The 25,863-nt window shown below is 33.1% G+C and overlaps 1 protein-coding gene across 1 annotated transcript; it reads right to left on the bottom strand.

Moving 5' to 3' along the window:
- Positions 1 to 16,115: 16,115 nt before the first annotated feature.
- Positions 16,116 to 24,246, bottom strand: LOC127899269 (dirigent protein 23-like). The gene is made up of 3 exons (XM_052432613.1): positions 24,173 to 24,246; positions 23,980 to 24,092; positions 16,116 to 16,417 (listed from the first exon to the last, which is right to left on the bottom strand). Exons 1-3 carry the CDS (start codon positions 24,244 to 24,246, stop codon positions 16,116 to 16,118), a joined length of 489 nt encoding a protein of 162 aa, XP_052288573.1.
- Positions 24,247 to 25,863: the final 1,617 nt, after the last annotated feature.

Below are 25,863 nucleotides of genomic sequence, written 5' to 3'. Positions count from 1 at the left end.
TTTGGGCCATAACATAATTTTATAAAGGTTTGGGGTAAAACTACAATTTTAAAAAATAGTCACTGTAGTAAAGCGGCTAATCGGATTGAAGAAAGCGGCAAACTGATTATGGGTAGAGACTCTCTGGAATAAAGCGGCTAACCGGATTCAGAAAAGAGGCATACCAGATATGCAAAAATTCAAATTTTTGAACATAACGGTAACATAAAACGACAAACCGTATTCACAAAAGCGGCAAGCCGGTTATATTTAAATTTTGCAATAATGATTAATTATAGCGAAATTGAATCCGTGTTTTAATAAAAGAAAAAATTAACCCATTATGCATACATAATATTATGTCATATGTTTTTTGTGTGTGTATCTCCTGCTGCTTTGTTATAGATGCATCGTCGAATCAATCTTCGAGAAAGTAGTTTGTTTAAATAATACCAATTATCAACCAATCAACAATATTATGTTGGTACCATTTGTAATATTTAAATTTTAAGTATATCTAATTTTAGGGTGAGATTATTGATTCCTAGGAAAAACAATAAAATAAACCCTCGTTATCGAAATCCTATATTACTAAATTGTCTGATTTAATTTAATGTTAAACTTTAATTTACCCCCTGAAAATGTCCAAACTTACCTACATTTATTACTAAGAATATGATTTAAAAGTTCATCAATGTGCACCTCATTTATGCTCATCTTTTGAAGAACAAATAGGGTAGATTGAGATTGTCATGCTTTTGGAGGGTAGATTAAAGACAATTATTAGGAGGAGACGAATTGAAGTTTAAATAATTGTTTTTAAATGCAAAGATGTATTCTTTTATTTTATTTAAAATAGTTCATTTGACTTTAATTTAACATATGTTTTTGTAATTGAAATATGGATACTTCTTTATTTTTATTATTCAGCTAAGCAATATAATATTTATATTTAATTGATCACTTCAAAAATATTTATGCATTAATATGTTAATTTTTCGCAGCCGGGAAGATAAGAATTTTTTGTTTTGATAAGAGAATAATGCAAGTAACAATAAGAATTAAGATTAATAATATAATGATGCAAACTATGGACATGCTAATAAGTTGGTACACTCAGCTTTCCTTGTTTTTTCTTTCTTCTGTTTTGCCCTTGAGATGTTATGAATTAAACAAATACAAGTGCCCAATTATGCACTCTTATCATATAGGGAGCATCATAAGCAGAGGAAAAAAAATTTTCAAATTGGGCGACCAAAAGGACTTGAAACAATGCCTAATGTCTTTGAAAGAAGTAGGGGATTCAACACAAATGTGTGGACTGAATAAAGAAATAGTAGCAAATAGAAAACTCAACATAAAAGGCACGAAACAAAATAAAATTAGAAGGTTGTTATAAGTGAATAAAAGTTAGAGATTTTATTTTGAAATTAAATTCTAAAAATAAATTCAAGAGTTAGTGTTTCATTTTCTGGATGAAAATGCCCTTCACCAATTTCATTTGAAAAACACACCAAAATCCAAGTAATGTTTTTGCTCTCCTCTCTCAACTAAAATCTTTCTATCTTATAGTTTACGTGATAGAGTTCCAACACTAGTTTGAAGTTCGCAAGATGATAACTCTATGAAATGAGAGTTATTACATCAATTCTAAACTTAAATCAAGATTACTTAGAGAGCAAATAAGGTGTTTTTATTATATTTTTGTTATATTTTGCATAAACATTCATTTTAGTTGAGTCTTAATAAGTTTTGCTTGAATCAAAATAATTTGTGCTCAAAACATGTGCATAATTATAGGTTTTCAAAAATTCTTAATTCATGAAGGGATGCTGAGATATTAGACTAGCAAGAGGAGGGAAGAAGATGGCTGTAAAAGAAGTAAAGCACAATCGGGAACAATGCAGTGTTGTAGCTGTTGTTAGAGCAACCATTACTGTAGCAATCTGAGAGCACTGAGGGAGAAAACTTAAGCGCGGGTCAGCTGTAGAATTGCGATCTCCATGTTTCCTAATTAAATTCATGCACGCCACAGACTTTTATTTACCCTAGTTTGCAGTATAAAAGGGGGGCGCGCACCACATAAAACAATGGCAAGGGAATTATCATTAATACATTAGAGAAAAGAGGAGAAGAAGATCAGAATTAAAAGGGACGACTTCAGCAGCATTGAGAGATCTTGCAGAGTTATTTGGATTTTCTTTTTGTCGCTCTCAACTTATACTTTTCTTCTTTCTTTGACTTTACTGATGTATCCCGTGAACAATATATTAATGTTTATTTTTCTCATTCAAAATACGAACTAGATTTACTTGTAGTTGAGTGACAAACAATCTAATGGGTTCTTGACTGTTCTTATGTATTGTTATGTCATTGTTGTAGCATTTTACTCTAGTAGTTATTATTAATATAACTATTATTTCGGTTGACCACCCATTTAATAGTTCAAGTTAAGATAGAGCCGCAAAATGGCATGTCTTAGCGGATATTATTAGAATATTACTTGATCTTAATTTAAGTTTCATGGATTAAGTTATCTTGAATCCCATAAGGGTTATACTTGAAGTTAAGATTTGTGACACACTAGACATAGGTGCTCACCTTGTAGGGTGGAGAGACTAAAGGGTTATAAATGTTAGCCTATATGGCTATAGATGTTGATTTTGATGATAACAAACCACATGTATTGATTAAACAAAGATTTATCAATTGTGCTTTTTTAAGAAAATGATGTTATGGAATTAAAGTGTTTTGGACTAAAATGAAAGTATTTCAAAACCTTTGATATTGTTTAAAATTTCAGATTTGGACTTATTTGAAACTATTTAAATATTTTGGGTCATTCTATAATTTCACATAGTTTGGGTGTAATCATAATTTCAGAAAGTTTTGGGATTGACAAAACATTATTTAAAAATTCTGAAATTGGACCTATTTGAAAGCTTTTATAACGTTTTGGGTTATAATACAGTTTTATAAAGTTTTGGGGTCAAACTATAAAATTTAAAAAATATTTCACTGTAGCAGTTACTGTAGCAAGCAGTTAACCGGATATGGTAAACGGCAATCCAAATTCTGGGCAGTAAGCCTCTGGAGCATAAACGGCTATCCGGATTTCTCAAGCGGCAATCCGGATTTCAAAATCGGCTAATTGGATTTCAAAAGCGGCATACCGAATATTCTAAAATTTAATTTTTTTGCCTTAACGGTAACATAAAAGCGGCTAACCGAATTCCATAAACGGTAAGTCAGTTATGACCAAAATGTGTATAACGGCTAGTTTTTTAGCTCAAACTATATAAACTCAAATCTAATTCATTTTCAAGTCCTCCAACTAGCAAAAACAAAAAGCACACAAGATATCTTGAGCTCTCAATTCATAAATAAAAAAAACATTGAATCATCTCTTGTTCTTCATTTTTGAATATCTACTCTTTGAGTGAGTTTTGCTGTAACTTTTATTTCTTCATCTTAATTGTAAGTGTTTGAGTGTGTGAAACACTTGAGTGAAGAGATTGTGAGATAATCTCTTTATTGTAAAGGTTCATCGATACCTTGAAGTCAATTATAAACGGTTGAAGCCTTGGAAAGGCTCGGAGAGTGAAATCCTCAAGCTTGGATCGCTTGGAGGCGTGGACGTAGGCGGGGATTGCCGAACCACGTAAAAATTCGTGTGTTTGTTTCTCTTCTCCCTTACTCATTTGTTATTGTGCTTTTATTGAACTTATTGCTTTCAATTTTATTAAGATGTTAGATTGTTTGTTGTGTGGATTTGCTAGGATAATTTTTAAAATACCAATTTACCCCCCTCTTGGGTTGCACACTTATATTTCATTTGGTATCAGAGCAAGATGCTCTTATTTAGACTTAACCGTCTAGAGCTAAAGATCAATGGCAACTCGAAAATGATTCCACATTTAGGGAAGGACAATCCACCACTAGACCACCTTACTTTGATGGAAACGATTACCCGCATTGAAAAACTAGGATGAGAATTTACTTGCAAGCCTTAGATTACGAAATTTGGGAAATCGTTAATAATGGTCCTTTCATGCCTTTGACTAAAAGTGTCGGGGAAGATATTCCAAAACCTTCACGAGAATGGAATGAATTCGAAAAGAGAAAAGCTTCTCTAAATTCCAAGGCTATGAATGCCTTGTTTTGTGAATTAGATAAGAAAAAGTTTCATAGAGTGTCTATTTGCGAAAGTGCTAATGAGATTTGGCACAAACTTGAAGTTGTTTATGAAGGCACGAACCAAGTGAAAGAATCTAAAATAAGTAAGTACACTCGACAATATGAATTGTTCCAAATGGAACAAAATGAGAATGTGTACTCTATATATACTAGATTTACGGACATAGTGAACACTCTAGGAGCCTTAGGAAAGACCTTTTCAAATAGCGAAAAAGTTAAAAAAATCATTAGGTCACTACCTAATGAATGAAGACCAAAAAGGAATGCCATTGAGGAAGCCAAAGATTTAAATGTATTACATATTGATGATTTAATTGATTCTCTCATTTCATATGAAGAAGATTTGGCAGCAGAAAAAGGGCATGAGGAAAAGAAGAAAAACATTGCTCTCAAGGCTTCAAAACGTGGGACTGATGAGGAAAGCGAGATGGATGATGAGGAGTTGGCAATGTTGGCTAGAAGATTCAGAAAATTTTACAAAAAGAATAATGAGCAGAGAAAGTTCAGAGGCTATAAGAATAAAAAGGAGAAGAAAGAGCCAATCACTTGTTATGAATGCAAGAAGTCCGGACACATACGACCGGAATGTCCTCTTCTCAACAAACTCAAGAAGAAAGCTATGGTGGCCATGTGGGATGATAGCGATGAGAAAACAAGTGATGATGATGAGTAACAAGAAATGATAAATTTAGCTCTCATGGCCTTTGAGGAAGAATCATGTGATGAACGATGAGGTAAGTGTTCTTCCTACATATGATGAATTATATTATGCCTTTAAGGATCTGCATGATGAGCTGATGAAGATTAGTAAAAAGAATATATGTCTTAAAAAGAAGATGATAGAGCTTAAAGATGAAAATGAATCATTTAGTGCAAAGATTACATGCCTAGAATTAGAGAATAAAATATTGCATGATAGAGTTGCATTATTTGAGTATTCTAGCACTCCACATGAGCACTTAGAGTCACACGTGAATGACTTGAAAAATGAAAATGAAATGCTTAGAAAGAAGAGCAATGAACTAAATGAGATTGTGCTAAAATTCACAAATGGGCAAAAGATGTTGGACAACTTGCTAAACTCACAAAAATGTGTATTTGACAAAAGAGGCATTGATTATAAGCCAAATTTAAAACAAAAATATTACAAAAGTTATTTTGTGAAGAATACATCTATTAACAATTAAATTGTATGTCATTATTGTAATCAAGATGGCCATATGAAAAATAGATGTGCAGTGAAGAGAAATGCATATTATGGTATGAAATGTGTTTGGGTTCCGAAATGAACCATTGCTAACTCTCAAGGACCCAAAAAGGTTTGGGTACCTAAAACTTGAGATTTTCTTTACAGGGCTTGAAGAAGAAGAAGAATAAGTGGTACTTGGACAGCGGTTGTTCAAGACACATGACATGGAATTATTCTTGGTTTTCAAGTTTAACTAAGATCGAAAATGGTGGAGATGTATCGTTTGTAGATAATTCAAAAGGAAAAATCATTGGCATTGGAAATGTCGGTAATGTATCCTCTACTATCATTGAAAATGTGTGTTTGATTGAAAACTTAAAACACAACTTGCTTAGTATTAGTCAATTATGTGATAAAGGATATAAAGTTATCCTTGATGAATCAAAATGTGTTATTGAGAATGCATGTGATGGGAAAATTTTGTTTGTAGGAAATAGATGTGTTAATGTCTATACCATTAATATAGATTGTGCATCGACAAATGATAAATGTTTCTCCGCATTGCATGATGATGGTTGGTTGTGGCATAAAAGATTAGGTCATGCAAGCATGGATTTGATTTCAAAAATCGTGAAAAAAGATTTGGTTAAAGGTCTTCCAAAAATCAATTTTCAAAAAGATAGAATTTGTGAAGCTTACCAATTTGGAAAACAAATCAAAACTTCCTTCACAAGCAAGAATCATGTCTCTACTTGAAAACCACTTCAATTACTTCACATAGATTTATTGGGACCTTCTAGATATGCTAGTTTAAGTGGCAAATTTTATGCATTTGTAATTGTAGATGATTATTCTAGATACACATAGGTATTGTTCTTAGCTAATAAGGATGATGCCATTGATGCATTTTGAATTTTCTATAAAAAGGTTCAAAATGAAAAAGGTTATTCTATTACTTGTATTAGAAGTGATCATGGTGGAGAATTTGAAAATCATGCATTTGAAAATTTTTGTAATGACTTTGGCATTGAACATCAATTTTCATCACCTAGGACTCCACAACAAAATGGAGTTATAGAGAGAAAGAATATGTATATTCAAGAAATGGTTAGGACCATGTTGAATGAAAATTCTTTGCCTACGTATTTTTGTGCCAAGCCGTCAACACCGCTTGTTATGTTTTGAATCGTGTGTTGATTAGACCTAATCTTAATAAAACTCCATATGAGCTTTGGAAAGATAGAAAAACCAACATTGGCTATTTTAAAGTCTTTGGATACAAATGTTTTGTTTTGAACACAAAAGATAATCTTGGTAAATTTGATCCAAAATCTGATGTTGGCATTTTTCTTAGTTATTCAAACTCAAGCAAAGCTTATAGGGTTTATAATAAAAGAACTTTAGTTGTGGAAGAATCTATGCATGTTACATTTGATGAGTCTAATCCCTCCTCTACGGAGAAAGTAGTTGTTGATGATAATGTAGAAGAAGAGCAACGAGAAGAAGCATTAATTGACAACCAAAAAGATACACCACATGGAATTCAAGAGGAGCACCATGAAGAAACAAATGCAGAGCAAAATGAAGGTACTTCTCAAATGCTCCCCAAGGAGTGGAGGTATGTTTCTTCTCACCCTAAGGATGTAATTTTAGGAGATCCCTCACAAGGTGTTACAACTAGATCATCTCTTAGGAACACATGTGAGCATGCTGAATTTATCTCTCAAATTGAACTAAAATCCTTTGCGGATGCGGAAAATGATGAATCTTGGATTATGGTTATGCAAGAGGAGTTGAATCAATTTGAAAGAAACAATGTGTGGGAATTAGTTCCTAATTCAGAACATCAATCCATTATAGGCATTAAATGGGTATTTAGAAACAAAAGAGATGAATCCGGTGTGGTTGTACGAAATAAAGCTAGATTAGTGGCTCAAGGTTACAGCCAAGAAGAAGGAATTGATTTTAATGAAACATTTGCACCTGTAGCAATGTTAGAATCCATTAGGATGTTGTTAGCATATGCATGTCATAAGGATTTTATTTTATATCACATGGATGTCAAGAGTGCTTTCTTAAATGGTTATATTATGGAGGAAGTTTATGTGAAACAACCTCCTGGTTTTGAAAATGAAAAATTTCCAGATCATGTGTATAAGTTATCTAAGGCTTTGTATGGACTAAAACAAGCACCTAGAGCTTGGTATGATAGGCTTAAAAACTTCTTGTTGGACAACGATTTTTCGATGGGAAAAGCAGACACAACTTTATTTGTTAAGCATAAGAACCAAGATATACTTATGGTTTAAATTTATGTTGATGATATTATTTTGCTTCTACTAATGAGTTGTTGCGTAAAGAATTTTCATCATGTATGAACAAAGAATTTGAGATGAGTATGATGGGAGAGTTGAAGTACTTCCTTGGACTCCAAATCAAACAAAACGAGGAAGGAATTTTCATAAATCAAGCCAAGTACATGAAAGATCTACTCAAAAGATTTGACTATGATAATGGAACGGAAAAAAGCATTCCAATGAGTACTACCATCAAGTTGGACAAAGATGAGAAAGGTAAGGAAGTTGATATCAAGACATATCGAGGTATGATTGGATCCTTACTCTATTTAACTGCTAGTAGGCCTGATATTATGTTTAGTGTATGTTTGTGTGCTAGATTTCAATCTTGTCCTAAAGAGTCACACATGCTTGCTGTCAAACGCATTTTTTGATATTTGATTGGCACCATTAATCTTGGCCTTTGGTATCCTATGGGAACTCATATTGACTTAACTTGTTATTCGGATGCCGATTTTGCCGGTTATAAGGTTGATAGAAAAAGTACTAGTGGAACATGTCACTTCCTCGGCCATTTACTCGTCTCTTGGTTTAGTAAGAAACAAAACTCGGCTGCGCTTTCAACCACCGAGGCAGAATAAATTGCTGCAGGTAGTTGTTGTGCACAAATTCTTTAGATGAAATAAACCCTTAGAGACTGGTATTAAACTTGATCAAATACCTATCTTGTGTGACAATACTAGTGCTATAAATCTTTCCAAGAATCCCATTCAACATTCTAGGACTAAGCATATAGAAATTATACATCATTTCCTTAGAGATCATGTTAAAAAAGGAGATGTTGTAATTAAATTCGTTTCTACTGAAAATCAGCTTGCGGATATCTTTACAAAACCTCTTAGCGAAGAACATTTTATAAAGATAAGACATGAGCTTGGAATGATAAATGTTGCATCTTGACTTATGTTTTACTAAATGGCTTGATATGTTTGTTATTATATAGATTTATGCTTCATGAATTAGATAGCTTGATATACTTGTAATTTTATGATTTTATGTTTCATGCATTAAATGGCTTATCGAAAAGTTTTAAATCTCAAAATGATTTAAAACTAATCAATTTTTAAAAGCCAAAAATAAAATGGTGTGTAGAATACAAGTATAAGAGTTTGCCAAAATTCAATTAGAGACAAAACTATTTCCAAGTCGAGACTAGAATACCACTTCCTCCCATCCGGAAAACCGTTTTCTTGTTGATTCCTCTTGGGACAAATTCCGGATAACCGGATTTATCAAACCGGTAAGCCGGATGTATTTTGGAGCTCACTGGACGCAAACCGGTCATCCAGTTATTCAATCCGGAAAGCCGAATTCGTGAAGCCATGTTCTGACTCGAAACCGGCTAGCCAGTTATTCAAACCGGTAAGCCGAAAATGTGTTTGAACCATTCTGGAAGCTATCCGGCAAACCGGATAACGTATCCGGCAAGCCGTTTTCGGCTTTTATGATTCTGGACACTAACCGGCTAACAGGCTAGTGAAATCCGGCGAGCCGGATTCGAAACTTTATAAGCTGTTCATCTTCCTCCTTCATTCGACCAACCGAATCTCTCTCTCTCTCTAAAACCCATTTATTCCTCACTCGTTTTCACTCCAAAATCCACCATTTCTACTCGGTTTTGATGCAAATCAATCCATAAATCCTAATTCCCATCCGTTCTTATGCCTAAAATCATACTCCAAATCCATTTTCAACATCTAAATCTCTAGATCCCAAATTCAACCTAGGGTTTAACCAAATTTTTCTCTCTGTAAAATTCTTCTCCGCAAGTCATTTTTTATCCAAATTGCTTATCGAAATCACTTTCAATCTTCATAATCTTCATTCTCTTTGCTTCTTTCAACTTCAAATCACTCAAAATCAACATGTCAAGCTCACGGACGGTTCGAAGAAAAGGCAAAGAACCGGTTCAACCAACCAACCGGTCACGGCAAATAGGGGGCACCTCCAACCAATCCAATTTTGAGTCCACACACTTTCAGAACAAGAAACATTTAGTCAAATGGTTTCAACAAAGCTTCAGGACTCGTGAGGTACTCAATACATTCTATGTTTTACCGGATTTGATTCATACTCTCAATATTAGTCATAGAAATTTATTTCAATTGTTGGGAGATGTTGGTTGGATTGATGCACTTATGTTTGAGGAGAATTTGTATACCAACTTGGTGAAAGTGTTTTACTCGAATATGGACGTTTCCGAGGAGAACAAGACCCGAGTAATCACCAATGTTGGAGGAGTTATGATTGATTTTGATGTTTCCCTGTTAAACTTTATCCTAGGATTATCCGATTTTGGCCTAGAAATTTATTCGCCTAGGAAATCTCCTAAACTTGATAGTTATGTTCATGTTGACGCTGTTCGTAATATTTGTCGGCATAATGATCTTTTTGTTGAATATTGTACCATTCATTTCCGCACTCAGTGTCTTTGTCTTCAAACTCGCATTTTGCTTTGCATTATTCAGTCCATTGTACTTCCTAGATCAGGGCATTTGGATGAGGTTTCTCACATGGACGTTGCTTTGATTGACTGTATTCTTAGACGTCGTCCGGTTAACTTGGGCTATACCATCATCCGAACTATGTTGACCATACCTGCCTTGATTACCCACTCCCTTCCATATGGTCACTTCATTACCCGAATTCTTAAATATTTTGATGTACTGATTCAAGAACTGTCGTGTAGACCGTCAAAGGGTATCGGAGATGATGTTATTTTTGGCTTAGGCTTTGAGTGGAAAAATGGCACTTGGGTCAAATTCACTAAAAATAAGTTTACCTTTCTTGCTCCAAGTGATGATCGGCCACTTAATGCTGTGGTTCCAGCCGATCAGCTACCCGTTTTCTCACTCTCATTTCGAGGGTAGCGTAGACGCTGAGATCCTCATGTGATTGCTTTAGCTCCTGGTGCCTCTGCATCTGCTTCATCACCTCCACAGCCTCCTACCTCTGAAGAGGTTACTCTTCAGCAGCTTATGGATGAGGTGCGGACACTCTCGGTGCGGCAGATTGCGTTTCAGCAGCAGCATCTCATTCATGGACAGCGCCTTCTCTTTGAGCACTTCGGCATTCCATATTCGTATCCACCTCCATCACCACCATCCTCACCACCTCAGTAGTCTCTTATGCTTGTATTTGGACACACCTACATTTCATTTACTGCATTATGTTCTTTTATTTTCGACTATATGGATGGTTATTATGCTTTTAGATTATGTATTTGTTTTGGATTATATGGATTTGTTTTGATTGTTTGTTATGGATTATATGGATTTCCTTATGCTTATGGATATTTTTTTTTAACTAATGTGCTTGTATTACGACTCTGATGATTGATAGGGGGAGCTTTTATTCCTTTTTATGATGAAGGGGGAGAATGTGTTATAAAAAGTGTTATAAAAATATGCATGTATCCAGGGGGAGTATGCATGTATGCAGGGGGAGTCTTTTTAATAACTTGCATTGATTAAGGGGGAGTTTTTAATAACTAGATTAAATTTTTATAATGTGTTTTTTCATCATAAAAAAGGGGGAGATTGTTAGCCTATATTGCTATAGATATTGATTTTGATGATAACAAACCACATGTATTGATTAAACAAAGATTTATGAATTGTGCTTTTTTAAGAAAATGATGTTATGGAATTAAAGTGTTTTGGACTAAAATGAAAGTATTTTAAAACCTTTGATATTGTTTTAAAATTTCAGATTTGGACCTATTTGAAACTATTTAAATATTTTGGGTCATTCTATAATTTCACATAGTTTGGGTGAAATCATAATTTTAAAAAGTTTTGGGATTGGTAAAGCATTATTTAAAAATTCTGAAATTGGACCTATTTGAAAACTTTCATAATGTTTTGGGCCATAATATAGTTTTATAAAGTTTTGGGGTTAAATTATAAAATTTGAAAAATATTCACTGTTGCAGTTACTGTAGCAAGCGGCTAACCAGATATGGTAAACGGCAATCCAGATTCTGGGCAGTAAGCCTCTGGAGCATAAACGGCTATTCGGATTTCGCAAGCAGCAATCTGGATTTCAAAAGCGGCTAACCGGATTTCAAAAGCGGCATACCGAATATTCTAAAATTCAATTTTTTTGCCTTAACGGTAACATAAAATCGGCTAACCGGATTCCATAAACGGTAAGCCAGTTATGACCAAAATGTGCATAACGGTTAGTTTTTGAGCTCAAACTATATAAACTCAAATCCAATTCATTTTCAAGTCCTCCAGCAAGCAAAAATTAAAAGCACACGAGATATCTTGAGCTCTCAATTCGTAAATCACAAAAACATTGAATCATCTCTTGTTCTTCATTTTTGAATATCTACTCTTTGAGTGAGTTTTGTTGTAACTTTCATTTCTTCATCTTAATTGTAAGTGTTTGAGTGTGTGAAATACTTGAGTGAAGAGATTGGGAGATAATCTCTTTGTTGTAAAGGTTCATTGACACCTTGAAGTCAATTGTAAATGGTTGAAGCCTTGGAAAGGCTCGGATAGTGAAATCCACAAGTTTGGATCGCTTGGAGGCGTGGACGTAGGCGGGGATTGCCGAACCACGTAAAAATTCGTTTGTTTGTTTCTCTTCTCCCTTACTCATTTGTTATTGTACTTTTTTATTGAACTTATTGCTTTCAATTTTATTAAGACATTAGATTGTTTGTTGTGTGGATTTACTAGGATAATTTTTAAAATACCAATTCACCCCCCGTCTTGGGTTGCACACTTATATTTCAATAAAGCCATATCATAAGTAGATTAGCAACTGGTCATTACCAGTATATTTAAGGGTATGAGAGTTCTAATACGCGATAGCTGAGTATGCAGATTAATTCTGCCCAGTGCTGCAGCACTTGCTGTAACAACTGGTGTTAACTTAATGAAAAACAGTTAGCCCATAAGGAGAGTTTGATCATTCAACTACCATAGTCTCAATTGAATCTTAGACACATTTAATTTAGTTTATTTCATTACGGTATTATTTTACTTTATTCTCTCACAATCATCAACACCGATAGAACCCACTCTACGTTTGTTAACTTCGGACTTAAGTTAATTGCACTATTGTGATTGCTATAGCATTTCAAGTGACATCAATCCCTGTGGAGACGATCTTGAATATTCATTACTTTATTACTTGTTGTGTATACTTGCACATTGGCATTAGTAGCATTTGATTATAAAATTAACCAACACAAGAATAATGAGGTTATGCTGCCGAGACCATTTGACATTGTAATATCCTAAGGAACAGTTGCCAATATAACCTAAGTACTACTGAGAAAATGACAAATCCTTTTTAAGGACATTGTAACTGCACATGCCTCAGTTTAATTTATGTTCTTCTCTTTCTTATTGATCTATACTAGAGAAATTATCTCCACACCAACTATGTTTTATCATATGTACATCCAGGCACCACAAACTTTTAACATGTTCTTTGCACCACCATCATTTCTGAACGTGTATTAATAGACTAATTTAACAATAATAATTTAAATAAAATGACCATTTTACCCCTAAGTGATCTTAAAGACCATTTTATCCCACGAAATTTTTAATTAAAAAACTATGATTACCATTTAATTAATTGATGAAATATTATAGAAAAAATCAACCTGCGAGTACTATTTAATTAATTGATAAAATATTATTGATTTTTTCAATTCTTTTGATCTAAAACATGTGTAATTCTCATCTTAAATATTTTCCTTTTTTTTTCAATCGTAGAGTCACAATTATCAAAAATTTCATTTTTTTAAATTAATCACCAAAATAATAATAGTTTGAACCAATTTTGAGGAATAAAAAATTATAAATTGGAAAATGTATCGAGTAAAAATTATAATTATAGAAATTAACATCTCAAATTTTGAGATTTTTTTCTATTAAAATCATAGGTATTCTCATAACTAAATTTTTTTTATTTTCAAAAATTTTGTAGGATAAAATAGTCTTTCATTTCATTCAAGAATAAAATTTTCATTTTATTTCAATTCATAGTGTGAAAGTAGTTGACTGAAAGAACTTTAGAAACAAAGTGGTGAAAGAACAAGTTAAAAATTTGTGGTAGTTAGATATATGTATGAAAAAACAGTGGTGGTGCAGAGATAATTTCCCTTCGTACTATTGTAATATATTAACGTTATTAAAAAAATTTTGTTACAACAAACTCATGAAAAGTGTGTAGATAGCTTACTAGTTAACTTAGGCACTCTTAGAAAGATATTAAAGCAAAAGTAATGCCCAAAAAATCTATATTTAAGTAAGGCCATTTGAGACCCTTTTAGTCTTTTCTAAGAACTCAACTGGTATATTTTCTCATACACTATGGATTGTTTTATGTCACTTATTAGTAATAATTTTTAACATATATTTCCAAACTTTACCATTATATAACTTGAAGTTCGTAGGACTTTGGAATCAGATCATTTACAACAATCATTACAAGATGATAATGATACGGAGAGCATATGTAAATTTTAAGTCAACCGATATGAAGGCGCCTTCAACTCAACTGGGGTCTCCACTTTGAAGGCACTACAGGGGTGGCCATTGCCCTAATTGCTTATGTACCTTAACTTCATATAGATTTTTACTTTTTTCCATCCCTTTTTTGGAGCACAAGTAGATTGTCGATTAATGCCAAACGCATAAGAATATGGTCAGAAGCCTAGATTATGGAAAAATAATGAAATTTAAAGTAATACATCAGATTGCTGATGTATGAACATTATAATGAAATCCAATATTTGGCTACCAACAAGCACATATTATATAAAAACAATAAAACACGTAAATAAACATAAAATAGACATAATATGAAATAATTAAATAAAGCATAGAGCGTGTTTTGGAAAAGTTTATTCCTCAATCCACCACTAATTAAATAGAAGCAAGTCATTGTCATTCTAAGTAAACATACATAACCAATCACCTACTTAGGAATAATTTTTCACTTTGGGAATCTTCAATTTTTCATAAAAAAATTAGTTTACAATATTATAAGTACGTGAAAAGGAAAGTGTATCTTGTTTTTTGTATTACTGATCAATTGTAGTGAAATCGAAGCTGCATTTTAATAAAAGAAGAAATGGATCACATAATGTTATGTCATACGTTTTTTTGTGTGTGTATCTCTTGCTAATTTGTTGTATACATATCGTTGAATCAATCTTCGAGAAAGGAGTTTGTTTAAATAATAATAATGCTCAGGCGATCATAATAACTATGTTAGTAATGTTTTTATTATTTAAATTTTAAGTCTATCCACTCTTGTGGTTGGTTATTGTATCCTAAGAAAAAAAAATAAAACCTCATTTTATCGAGATCTTATATTACTTAACTATCTGATTTAATTTCAGTTAAACTTTAATCTGCCCCCGGGAATCTTCAACTTACCTTCATTTATTGCTAAGAATACAATTAAAAAGTCTATCAATGTACCCCCATGTACGCTTATCTTCTGAACAAAATTGGGATGGATTGAAATTTTCATGCTTTTGGAGGGTAAATTGAAGATTGTTATTGGGAGGTGATGAATTGAAGTTAACCCAAATTAGTATAAGAAAAATTTTCATATATTTGTGACATGTATTTGCCTCATCTACTAAACATAGAACCATCTTTCACACATTCTCGATTGTTTTATTTCATTTACCAATAATAATTCTATAGCGTATACTTCCAAACCTTGCCATTATATAGCCCAATGTCCATAGGACTTTGGAATCAAATTACATACAATAATCTGCGCAAGATGATAATGATACGGAGAGCATATATAAATAAAGACAAGTTAGCCAAAATGAAGGTGTCTTCACGTTAATTGGGATTTTCACTTCTTAGGCACTACAGGGGTGGCCCATGGCCTCGTTGCTTTTATGTACCTAAACTTCATATGGATTTTTACTTTTTTTTCCCATTTTGGAGCACCAGTAATTTGTCGATTAATGTATAATGCATAGGAATGTGGTCTGATACCTACATTATGGAAACATAATGAAGTTTAACATAGTACATCAGATTGCCGAAGTATTAACATTATATTGAAATCAAATATTTGGCTACCAACAAGCACATGTTATGTAAAAATGATTAAACGTGCAAACTAACATAAAATGAAATACTAAAACTAAATGATAGAGCACGAGTTTTGAAAAAGTTTATTCTTCAATCCACTATCAATTAAACAGAAGCAAGCCACTATCATTCTAAGTAGACAAACATAACAAAACCACCTACATGGGAATAATTTTTCAATATGGGAATCTTGAACTTTTCATAAAAAAAAAATCAGTCTACAATATTATAAGTACGTGAAAAATAAAGTTTATAACATTGTAAATCATATCACAACCTAGAATCTGACTCTACCAACATGGTTTAGTAAACAACTATAACATTGCATCCAACAATGACGTCGCCAGATTTAAAATCTGCCCGATGCGTCTGAGCAATTGCATATCCACAAGTCAATAGGAACACGTGAGTAGCGCCGATAATGGGCATCTTACGGACATGAACAATCTGCCAATTGTTGCCAAAGAGGCTGATACAACTGCCATTATTAGGACCATCAACGAACACAAAGCTCATGGACACGGTGATAGCTAGTTGATGTTGACAAGCCAACTCGTAAAGCCCTTGAGCACGACCAACAAGCTTTGATTGAGGACTAGTAGTTTCTATCAACGAATCATCCACAAAATCATAACGCAGAAACGAGTTGGTGAATTGTAAGTATCAATGGCTTGAGCAATGCTTTTTGCCACTACATTTTTGTTGTTGTCTCTTTTGCATAATCAAGCCCCGTAGCCAAAATCTCTCTGATTGTATTGATGTTGCTGCCACCAGGCAAATGATGAGCAAAAAAACAACTGCTTAAAACATTGCAGTAGCTTTAAAACAAGGCATGAAATTAAAAGGAAAAGAATAGATGATGCACTTTTGAAGGTAGAAACGAAGGGTGATTCAAGATTCATTTCAAATGTTTTTAAAGTGTTTTGATCAATATATCCAAAGGCTGCTTAACTACAAAGGTGAAGTGGGAAGAAATTTTGACATTTTGTTACATTGAGCTAGTCAGCAAATGTGTATAAGGGGCTTCACTTGTACACATAAAAAGGGAAGATTAATTACTCGTGGTTTTTTATTAAGAAAAAAGAATGGCTTGCTTAAAATATAGAGTGTGGTTAATTTCATTGAAGGACATGACTCAAAGGAAAAGAAAAAGAAATCTAATAATAAACTAAACCAGAAACAATGCCAAAAACAATAAATTTAATTAAATGTGCATTGAAATTACCTTTATAATGCAACAAGATATTAAAATCAATAGTTAACGCTAACAAATGAATCGTAATTTATTTAATACTTATTTATGAAATCTTTCAATTCCATTAAAGCCACTGCAGGTCGTTTTTCAATATTCACTCAGATAAATAGAGGCTCGTGCATTTCTGATTCTTACACATCTCTTTCAATTCTAATTAAGCCATTTGCAATTCTCTTAAGAAATTAAAAAAATGTCGAAGAGTCTTACTTTCATCATTTTGGCTTTGCTTGTAGTGGCAAACACTAAAAACATGCTTATTTCAGCCATTAGAACTGGCCAAGGATCTAAGCCAGAGGCTTTATTTTCTATTAACCCTGCAGCATCACCTGACATTGTTGATTGCTCAGGGCTCACAAGTGAAGAGTGTTTGATCGATATGATTAAGAAAGCTCTTGTAGACTATCGGTACCCCTGCCCTGAGGGGGGGTGCAAATGATATTGTTAATAAGTTATTTCTTTTACCTTGTAGGACTGCTTTTGCAATAACAATCAATTATAGCGAAATTGAATCCGTGTTTTTAATAAAAGAAAAAATTAACCTATTATGCATACTTAATATTATGTCATTGTTTTTTGTGTGTGTATCTCATGTTGCTTTGTTATAGATGCATCGTCGAATCATTCTTCGAGAAAGCAGTTTGTTTAAATAATAGCAATTATCAACCAATCAACAATACTATGTTGGTACCATTTGTAATATTTAAATTTTAAGTCTATCTACTTTTAGGGTGAGATTATTGATTCCTAAGGAAAATAATAAAATAAACCCTCATTATCGAAATCCTATATTACTAAGCTGTCTGATTTAATTTAATGTTAAACTTTAATTTACCCCCCTGAAAATGTCCAAACTTACCTACATTTATTGCTAAGAATATGATTTAAAAGTTCATCAATGTGCACCTCATTTATGCTCATCTTTTGAAGAACAAATAGGGTAGATTGAGACTTTCATGCTTTTGGAGGGTAGATTAAAGACAGTTATTCGGAGGGGACGAATTGAAGTTTAAATAATTGTTTTTAAATGCAAAGATGTATTCTTTTATTTGATTTGAAATAGTTCATTTGACTTTAATTTAACATATGTTTTTGTAATTGAAAAATAAATACTTCTTTATTTTTGTTATTCGACTAAGGAATATAATATTTATATTTAATTGATCACTTAATTTGTGTTTAATTTATGTTCTTCTCTTTCTTATTGATCTGTACTAGAGAAATTATCTCTACACCAACTATGTTTTATCATATGTACATCCAGGCACCCACAATGTTTTAACATGTTCTTTGCACCATTAACATTTTCTGAACTTGTATTGATTGACTAATTTGACAGTAATAATTTAAATAAAATGACCATTTTGTTAGCCTACATGGCTATAAAATTATTGATTTTGATGATAGCAAATCACATTATGCTTTTAAAACAAGAAAATGATTTTATGAAATTAGTTACTTTTCAAAATATGGACTAAAATGAAAAAGACTGATTTTTTAAAGTATTGTTTTGAATTCTGAATTTCTACCTATTTGTAAATATTTAAAACATTTTGGACCATACTATAATTTGCACATATTTGTGTCATATCATAATTTCAGAAAGTTTTGGGAATGACAAGCATTATTTATAATTTATGAAATTGGACCTTTTTGAAAAATTTATGACATTTTGGGCCATAGCATATTTTTATAAAGGTTTGGGGCAAAAATGAAACTTTGGAAAATAGTCATTGTAGCAAAGCAGCTAACCGGATTGAAGAAAGTGGCATACTAGATATGCAAAAATTTAAAATTTTTAACATAATGGTAATGTAAAGCGGCTAACCAGGTTCACAAAAGCGACAAGCCGGTTATCACCAGGAAGTCAATAATATATAGTTTTCTTCTTCAACTATAAAATGGTTTAAATCTAATTCATTTAAGGGATGCAACCATTAATATTTCGAGCATTTCTCTGCAAATCTAAAAGCATAAACTTTGTGTATTGTTGGTTAATTTTATAAGCTATTGTTACCAATGCCAATGTGCAAGTATACACAACAAGTAATAAAGTGATGAATATTCAAGATCGTCTCCATAGGGATTGATGCTACTTGAAATGTTATAGCAATCATAATAGTACAAACCAACTTAAGGCTGAAGTTAACAATCGTAGATTAAGTTTTATCGTAATTGATGATTATGAGAGAATTAAATAACACAATACCGTAATGAAATACTAGATAAAATATGTCTAAGATTCAATTGAGATTATGGTAGTTGAATGATCAAACTCTCCTTATGGGCTGAGACTATTTTTTCATCAAGTTAGCACCAGTTGTTACGGCCAGTACTGCAGCACTGGGCAGAATTTATCTGCGTCCTCAGCTATTGCATATTGAAAGTCTCATACCCGTAAATCTATTAACAATGACCAGTTGCTAATCTACTTATGGTATGACATTATGATCTTTAGTCTCTCCACCCTACAAGGTAAACACTTATGTCTAGTGTGTCACAAATCTTAACTTCAAGTATTGCCCTTATGGGATTCAAGATAACTTAATCCAGGAAACTTAACTTAAGATCGAGTAATACTCTAATAATATCCGCTAAGACATGCCCTTTTGCTGCTCTATCTTAACTGAAACTATTAAATAGGTGGTCAACCGAAATAACAGTTATATTCATAAAAACTAATAGAGTAAAGTGCTACAGCAATGACATAACAACACATAAGAACAGTCAAGACCCTATTGGATTGCTTGTCACTCAACTACAAACAAGTCTAGTTCATATTCTGAATGAGAAAAATAAGCATAAGTATATTGATCACAGGATACATCAAAACAATTAAAGGAAGAAGATAATTATAAGTTGAGCACGATGAAAGACAAATCCAAATAATTCTGCACGATTCTTTAATGTTGCCGAAACATCACTCTCCAATTATGATCTTTTTCTTATTTCCTTTGTAATTATTCTGATGATAATTCCCTTGCTGCCCTTCTATGTGGTGCACGCCTCCCTTTTTTATTGCAAATTAGGGTAAACAAAAGCCCACGAGCGTGCATGCGTTAAATTAGGAAACATGCAGATTGCGATTCTGTGGCTGACCCGTGTCTAAGTTTTCTCTCACATTGCTCCCAGATTGCTACAACATTAGTTTCTCTAACATCCACAACCACACTGCACTATTTCTGATTGTGCTTTACTTCTTTTGTGGCCATCTTCTTTCCTCTTCTTGCTCATCTAATGTCTCAACATCCCCTCATGAATCAAGACTTTCTGAAAACCTACAATTCTGCACCTGTTTTTAGCACAAATTACTTTGATTCAAGCAAAACTTATTAAGACTTAACTAAAATGAATGTTTATGCAAAGTATAACCAAAATGTAATAAAAACACCTTATTTGCTCTCTAAGTGACCTTGATTTAAGTCTAGAAATGATGTAATAACTCTCATTTCCTAGAGTTATCATGTATTCATTTCATTTTATTCACACATATTGAGCTTTTGTTTGTATTCAAACACATTGTGTAAGAGAAATTTTTGTAATCCTTTTTGTAAAATCAAATTAAGAGGTTGTAAGTGTTGGAATACACTTGGGTTAAGAGATTGGGGATAATCTCTTGTTGTAAAGGTTCATTGACACCTTGGAAGTCAATTGTAAGCGTTTGAAGCTTTAGGAGGCATGGATAGTGAAATCCTCAAGCCCGATGTGCTTGTAGGCGGGGATTGCCGAACCACGTAAAAATCCTTGTGTTTGTTTTCTCTTCCTTTACTCTTTTATTTTTGTGATTTATTGAATTTATTACTTTCGATTTTATTAAGGCATTAGATTGAATTATTGTGTGGTTTGCTTATCTTAAGTTTTAAAAATCCAATTCACCCCCTTCTTGGGTTGCATAACTTATATTTCATTTGGTATTAGAGCAAAGTGCTCTTGTTTAGACTTAACCGTCTAGGGCTAAAGATCAATGTCAACCCAAAATTACTCAACCTTTAGAGAAGGATAGTCCAAAACTATACCACCGTTCTTTGACGGTAATGACTACCCATATTGAAAAACTATGATGAGAATTTATTTACAAGCTTTAGATTATAAAATTTGGGAAGTTGTGTGTGATGGTCCATTCATGCCTTTAACTGAGAATGAAGTAGAGGAAGATATTCCAAAACCTTCACGGGAATGAAATGAATTGAAAAAAGAAAAGCTTCTCTAAATTCCAAATCTATGAATGACTTGTTTTGTGCACTTGACAAGAAAGAGTTTCATAGAGTGTCTAGTTGTGAAAGTGTTCATAAAATTTGGAACAAACTTGAAGTTGTTTATGAAGGCACAAATTAAGTTAAAGAGTCTAAAATTAGTGGATACACTTGTCAATATGAATTGTTTTGGAACAAAATAAAAATGTGTATTCTATGTATACACGATTTACGGACATAGGAACACCCTAGGAGCCCTGGGAAAAACTTTTTCAAATAACGAGAAAGTCAAGAAAATCATTAGATCACTTTCAAAAGAATGGAGACCTAAGAGGACTGTCATTGAGGAAGCCAAAGATTTAAATACACTACCTATTGATGATTGAATTGGGTCTCTTATTTCTTATGAGGAAGACTTGGCAGCGGGAAAAGGCAATGAGGAGAAAAAGAAAAGCATTGCTCTCAAAGCCTCAAAATATGAGAGTGATGAAGAAAGTGAGCCGGATGATGAGGAGTTGGCTATGCTAACGAGGAGGTTCAGAAAAGTTTCAAGAAAATCAGTGAGCAAAGAAAATTTAGAAACCTCAAGAACCAAAAGGAGAAGAAAGAAGTAATCTTATGTTATGAATGCAAGAAGCATAGCCATATAAGATCAGAGTGCCCACTTCTCAACAAACTTAAGAAGAAAGCCATGATTGCTACTTGGGATGATAGTGATGAAGAATCAAGTGATGAAGAAGATTCGTAAGAAGTATCAAATCTAGCACTTATGGCAATAGGAGATGATGATGATCTCAATGAAGTAAGTGATTCTACCTATGATAAATTCTATGATGCTTTTAAAGAATTGCATGATGAGTGGATGAAAATTGGTAAAAAGAATGTATGTTTTAAAAACAAAATGGTAGAGCTCAAAAATGAAAATGAATCTCTAAGTGCAAAGATTACATGCCTAGAATTACTGAATAAAACATTACATGATAGAGTTGCATTATCAAATGAGAAACCTAACACTTCACATGAGCATTTAGAATCACACATAGATGACTTGAAAAATGAAAATGAAATGCTCAAGAGGAAGAATAATGAGTTAAATGAAATTGTTTTAAAATTTACAAATGAGTAAAAGATGTTGGATAACTTGCTTAATTCACAAAAATATGTGTTTGATAAAGGAGGACTTGGCTATAAGCCTAATTTGAAACAAAAGTATTATAAGAACTACTTTGTGAAGAGTACGTCTATTACCAGTCAAGTTGTATGTCTTTATTGTAGTCAAGATGGTCATATGAAAAATAGATGTCTAGTGAAAAGAAATGCATATTATGGTGTGAAATGTATTTGGGTTCCAAAAGGAACCATAACTAACACTCAAGGACCCAAAAGGTTTTCGGTACCTAAGACTTGAGATGTTTTCTGCAGGGCTTGAAGAAAAAGAAAAATAAATGGTACTTGGACAGTGGTTGTTCAAGGCATATGACTGGAAACTACGCATGGTTTTCAAGTTTCACTAAAATCGAAAATAGTGGAGATGTTTCCTTTGGAAATAACTCAAAAGAAAAAATTCTTGGTATTAGTAATGTCTGTAAAGTTTTCTCAACTCTAATTGAAAATTTTTGTTTTGTTGAAAATCTGAAACAAAACTTAATTAGTATTAGTCAATTATGTGACAAGGGTTATAAAGTTATTTTTGATAAACCAATATGTGTTATTGAGAATGCTTGTGATGGGAAAATTATTTTTATTGGAAATAGATGTGGTAATGTTTATACAATTGATATAGAGCGTGCATTCAATCATGATAAATGCTTTTTTGCATTGCATGATGATAGTTGGCTATGGCATAGAAGACTAGGTCATGCAAGCATGGATTTGATTTCAAAAATTTTGAAAAATGATTTGGTTAAAGGACTTCCAAAAATCGGTTTTCAAAAGGATAGAATTTGTGAAGCTTGCCAATTTGGAAAACAAATCAAAATCTCTTTTTCAAAAAAAAAAAAAGAATCAAGTCTTTACTTCTAAACCACTTCAATTACTTTACATGGATTTATTTGGACATTCTAGATATGCTAGTTTAAGTGGCAAGTTTTATGCTTTTGTAATTGTTGATGATTTTGCAAGATACGCATAGGTATTATTCTTAGCTAATAAGGATGATGCTCTTGATGTCTTGAAAGTATTTTGTAAGAAAGTTCAAAATGAAAAAAGGTATAGTATTGTATGCATTAAGAGTGATCATGGTTGAGAATTTGAAAATAATTCATTTGAAATTTTTTGTACTGATTTTACCATTGAGCATCAATTTTCATCACCTAGAACTCCACAACAAAATGGAGTTGTTGAGAGAAAGAATAGGTCGATTCAAGAAATAGTTAGGACCATGTTGAATTAAATTTCTTTGCCTAAGTATTTTAGGGTTGAGGCCGTTAACACTGCATTTTATGTTTTAAATTTTATGTTGATATTATTGATTAAACAGAAGCAAGCCACTGCCATTCTAAGTAGACAAACATAACAAAACCACCTACATGGGAATAATTTTTCAATATGGGAATCTTGAACTTTTCATTAAAAAAAAATCAGTTTACAATATTATAAGTACATGAAAAATAAAGTTTATAACATTGTAAATCATATCACCAACTAGAATCTGACTCTACCTACATGGTTTAGTAAACAACTATAACATTGCATCCAATAATGGCGTCGCCAGATTTAAAACCTGCCCGATGCGTCCGAGCAATTGCATATCCACCAGTTAATAGGAAGACGCGAGTAACGCCAACAATGGGCATCTTACGGACAGGAACAGTTGACCTATTGTTGCCAAGGAGGCTGATACACCATTATTAAGATCATCAATGAGCACACAGCTCATGGACATGATGATAGCTAGTTGATGCTGACAAGCCGACCCGTAAAGCCCTTGAGCACGACTAACACGCTTTGATTGAGGACTAGTAGTTTCTATTAATGAATCATCCGCCATATCACAATGCAGAAACGAGTTGGTGGCTTGTAAATATCGGTGGCTTGAGCAATGCTTTTTGCCACTGTGTTTTTGTTGTTGTCTCTTTTGCATAATCAAGCCCCGTAGCCAAAGTCTCTCTGATTGTATTGTTGTTGCTACCATCGGGCAAATGATGAGCAACAAAACAACTGCTTAGAACATTGTAGTAGCTTTAAAACAAGGATAGCAGAGAGAAAATTACACTTGATGTATGAAGGAGGTAACCAAGGGTTATCAAAATTGGTCTCAGAAGCTACTTTAGTTAGAGGAAGTCAAGTGCTAGGCATCATCCTAAGAGCCCTAAAACTATTGGGCAGTTTGTCTGACTCATCGACTGGAGAAGAGTTAGTCAGGTATGCAAGAAAGAATAACTGAAATGCTTAATCATGTTGATGCTTTTATTTTCCTTCCAGGAGATCTTGCAACACTAGAGGCACTTATCACACTAGCATCTTGGGCTCATCTGCACATTCAGCATAAATCCATCGGTTTGTTAAATGTTAATAACTTTTATGATGGCTTCATCGCATTTCTTAACCATGTAATAAAAAACTATTTCATTCCTTCCAATGCGAAAAAGCATTTTATTTGTGCTCACACTACTAATGAGCTACTTGATCTGTTCCAAGCTTATAGACCAGAGCCAAACCCCTGGACATTTGTATTGGAGCATCCAAATAATGATGGTAACAGTAGCCACAATAAGAAGTACAAATTAGATTTAACTCTCCGCTTATAAATATTTTTTTTTGTGTTGCACCACCCAGGTGATGTCTTCTAAACTCTACTTCTTTCCTTTAAAATATTGAGGACAATGATTCGTTCTGGTTGGGGAGAGGTGTTGTGCAAATTTTAATGTACTCGCAAGCGCACGAATCTATTGTAGTATAGACTAATGGTGACGAGTGTCGATTCCACGAGGAGGTGGATTTTAATTATATATAGAATTAATTTTGTAAATGGGTAGTTGGATTTATGGTGGAAATGATTTGGAATATGCTAATACTTAAATTAAAATGGCGAAAATAAATTCTAAAATTGGAATTGCAATGGAGAGAATAAATTGAAGAGAAAATCTATTAAATTGACGTACTTGGGTATCTGGATCCGTATCAACATGCATCATGGGCTAAATAATCCGTATTAATGCCAATTAAATCATGAGGGGGGAATCCACACCTCATGAACCACGCTCTAATCAATATGGTGCTAAGGGCTTATCGTGCCAAATAATAATAACCTTATACTAGAGAGCCGGTGTAACCAAGGCGGTATCTAGACAAGATTAGTATTATTTGTCGACGAGAAGTCAAAACATCCACAAAAATTAGAGGGGAAGAGAAAGTAAATTTACCAAATTAAGCCCATGACACATGTTGAGACTTCACCTTCAACCCAAGCTTGAAAGAAAATTAGCCACTCATAATTGAACTAGGGGCAAAATGGGAATTTATTAAAATACGAAGAAAATACAAGATGGAGAGGGAATTACAGAAAATAGATCCCAAAAATGGATTCAGAGATATCCAATTAGGGGGGAGAGACCCCCTTTTTATAGATACATGGAGTAAATCATGGCCATCGGATTAAAAACAG

The sequence above is a fragment of the Citrus sinensis genome, chromosome 8 (genome assembly GCF_022201045.2).
Source record: "Citrus sinensis cultivar Valencia sweet orange chromosome 8, DVS_A1.0, whole genome shotgun sequence".
Classification (NCBI taxonomy): domain Eukaryota; kingdom Viridiplantae; phylum Streptophyta; class Magnoliopsida; order Sapindales; family Rutaceae; genus Citrus; species Citrus sinensis.
Note: the sequence above shows the minus strand (reverse complement) of the source record. Positions and strands in the feature narration are given on the sequence as shown.

Bases quoted from the DNA above. Each gene is read 5' to 3' on its own strand.
- LOC127899269 (XM_052432613.1), bottom strand. From the start codon at position 24,246: ATGGCGGATGATTCATTAATAGAAACTACTAGTCCTCAATCAAAGCGT. The intron at 24,093-24,172 runs GTCGGCTTGTCA...ATGGTGTATCAG, and splicing joins CGTGCTCAAGGGCTTTACGG to CCTCCTTGGCAACAATAGGT. The intron at 16,418-23,979 runs GTTTTAAATCTG...ATTCGTTGATAG, and splicing joins TGCTCGGACGCATCGGGCAG to AAACTACTAGTCCTCAATCA.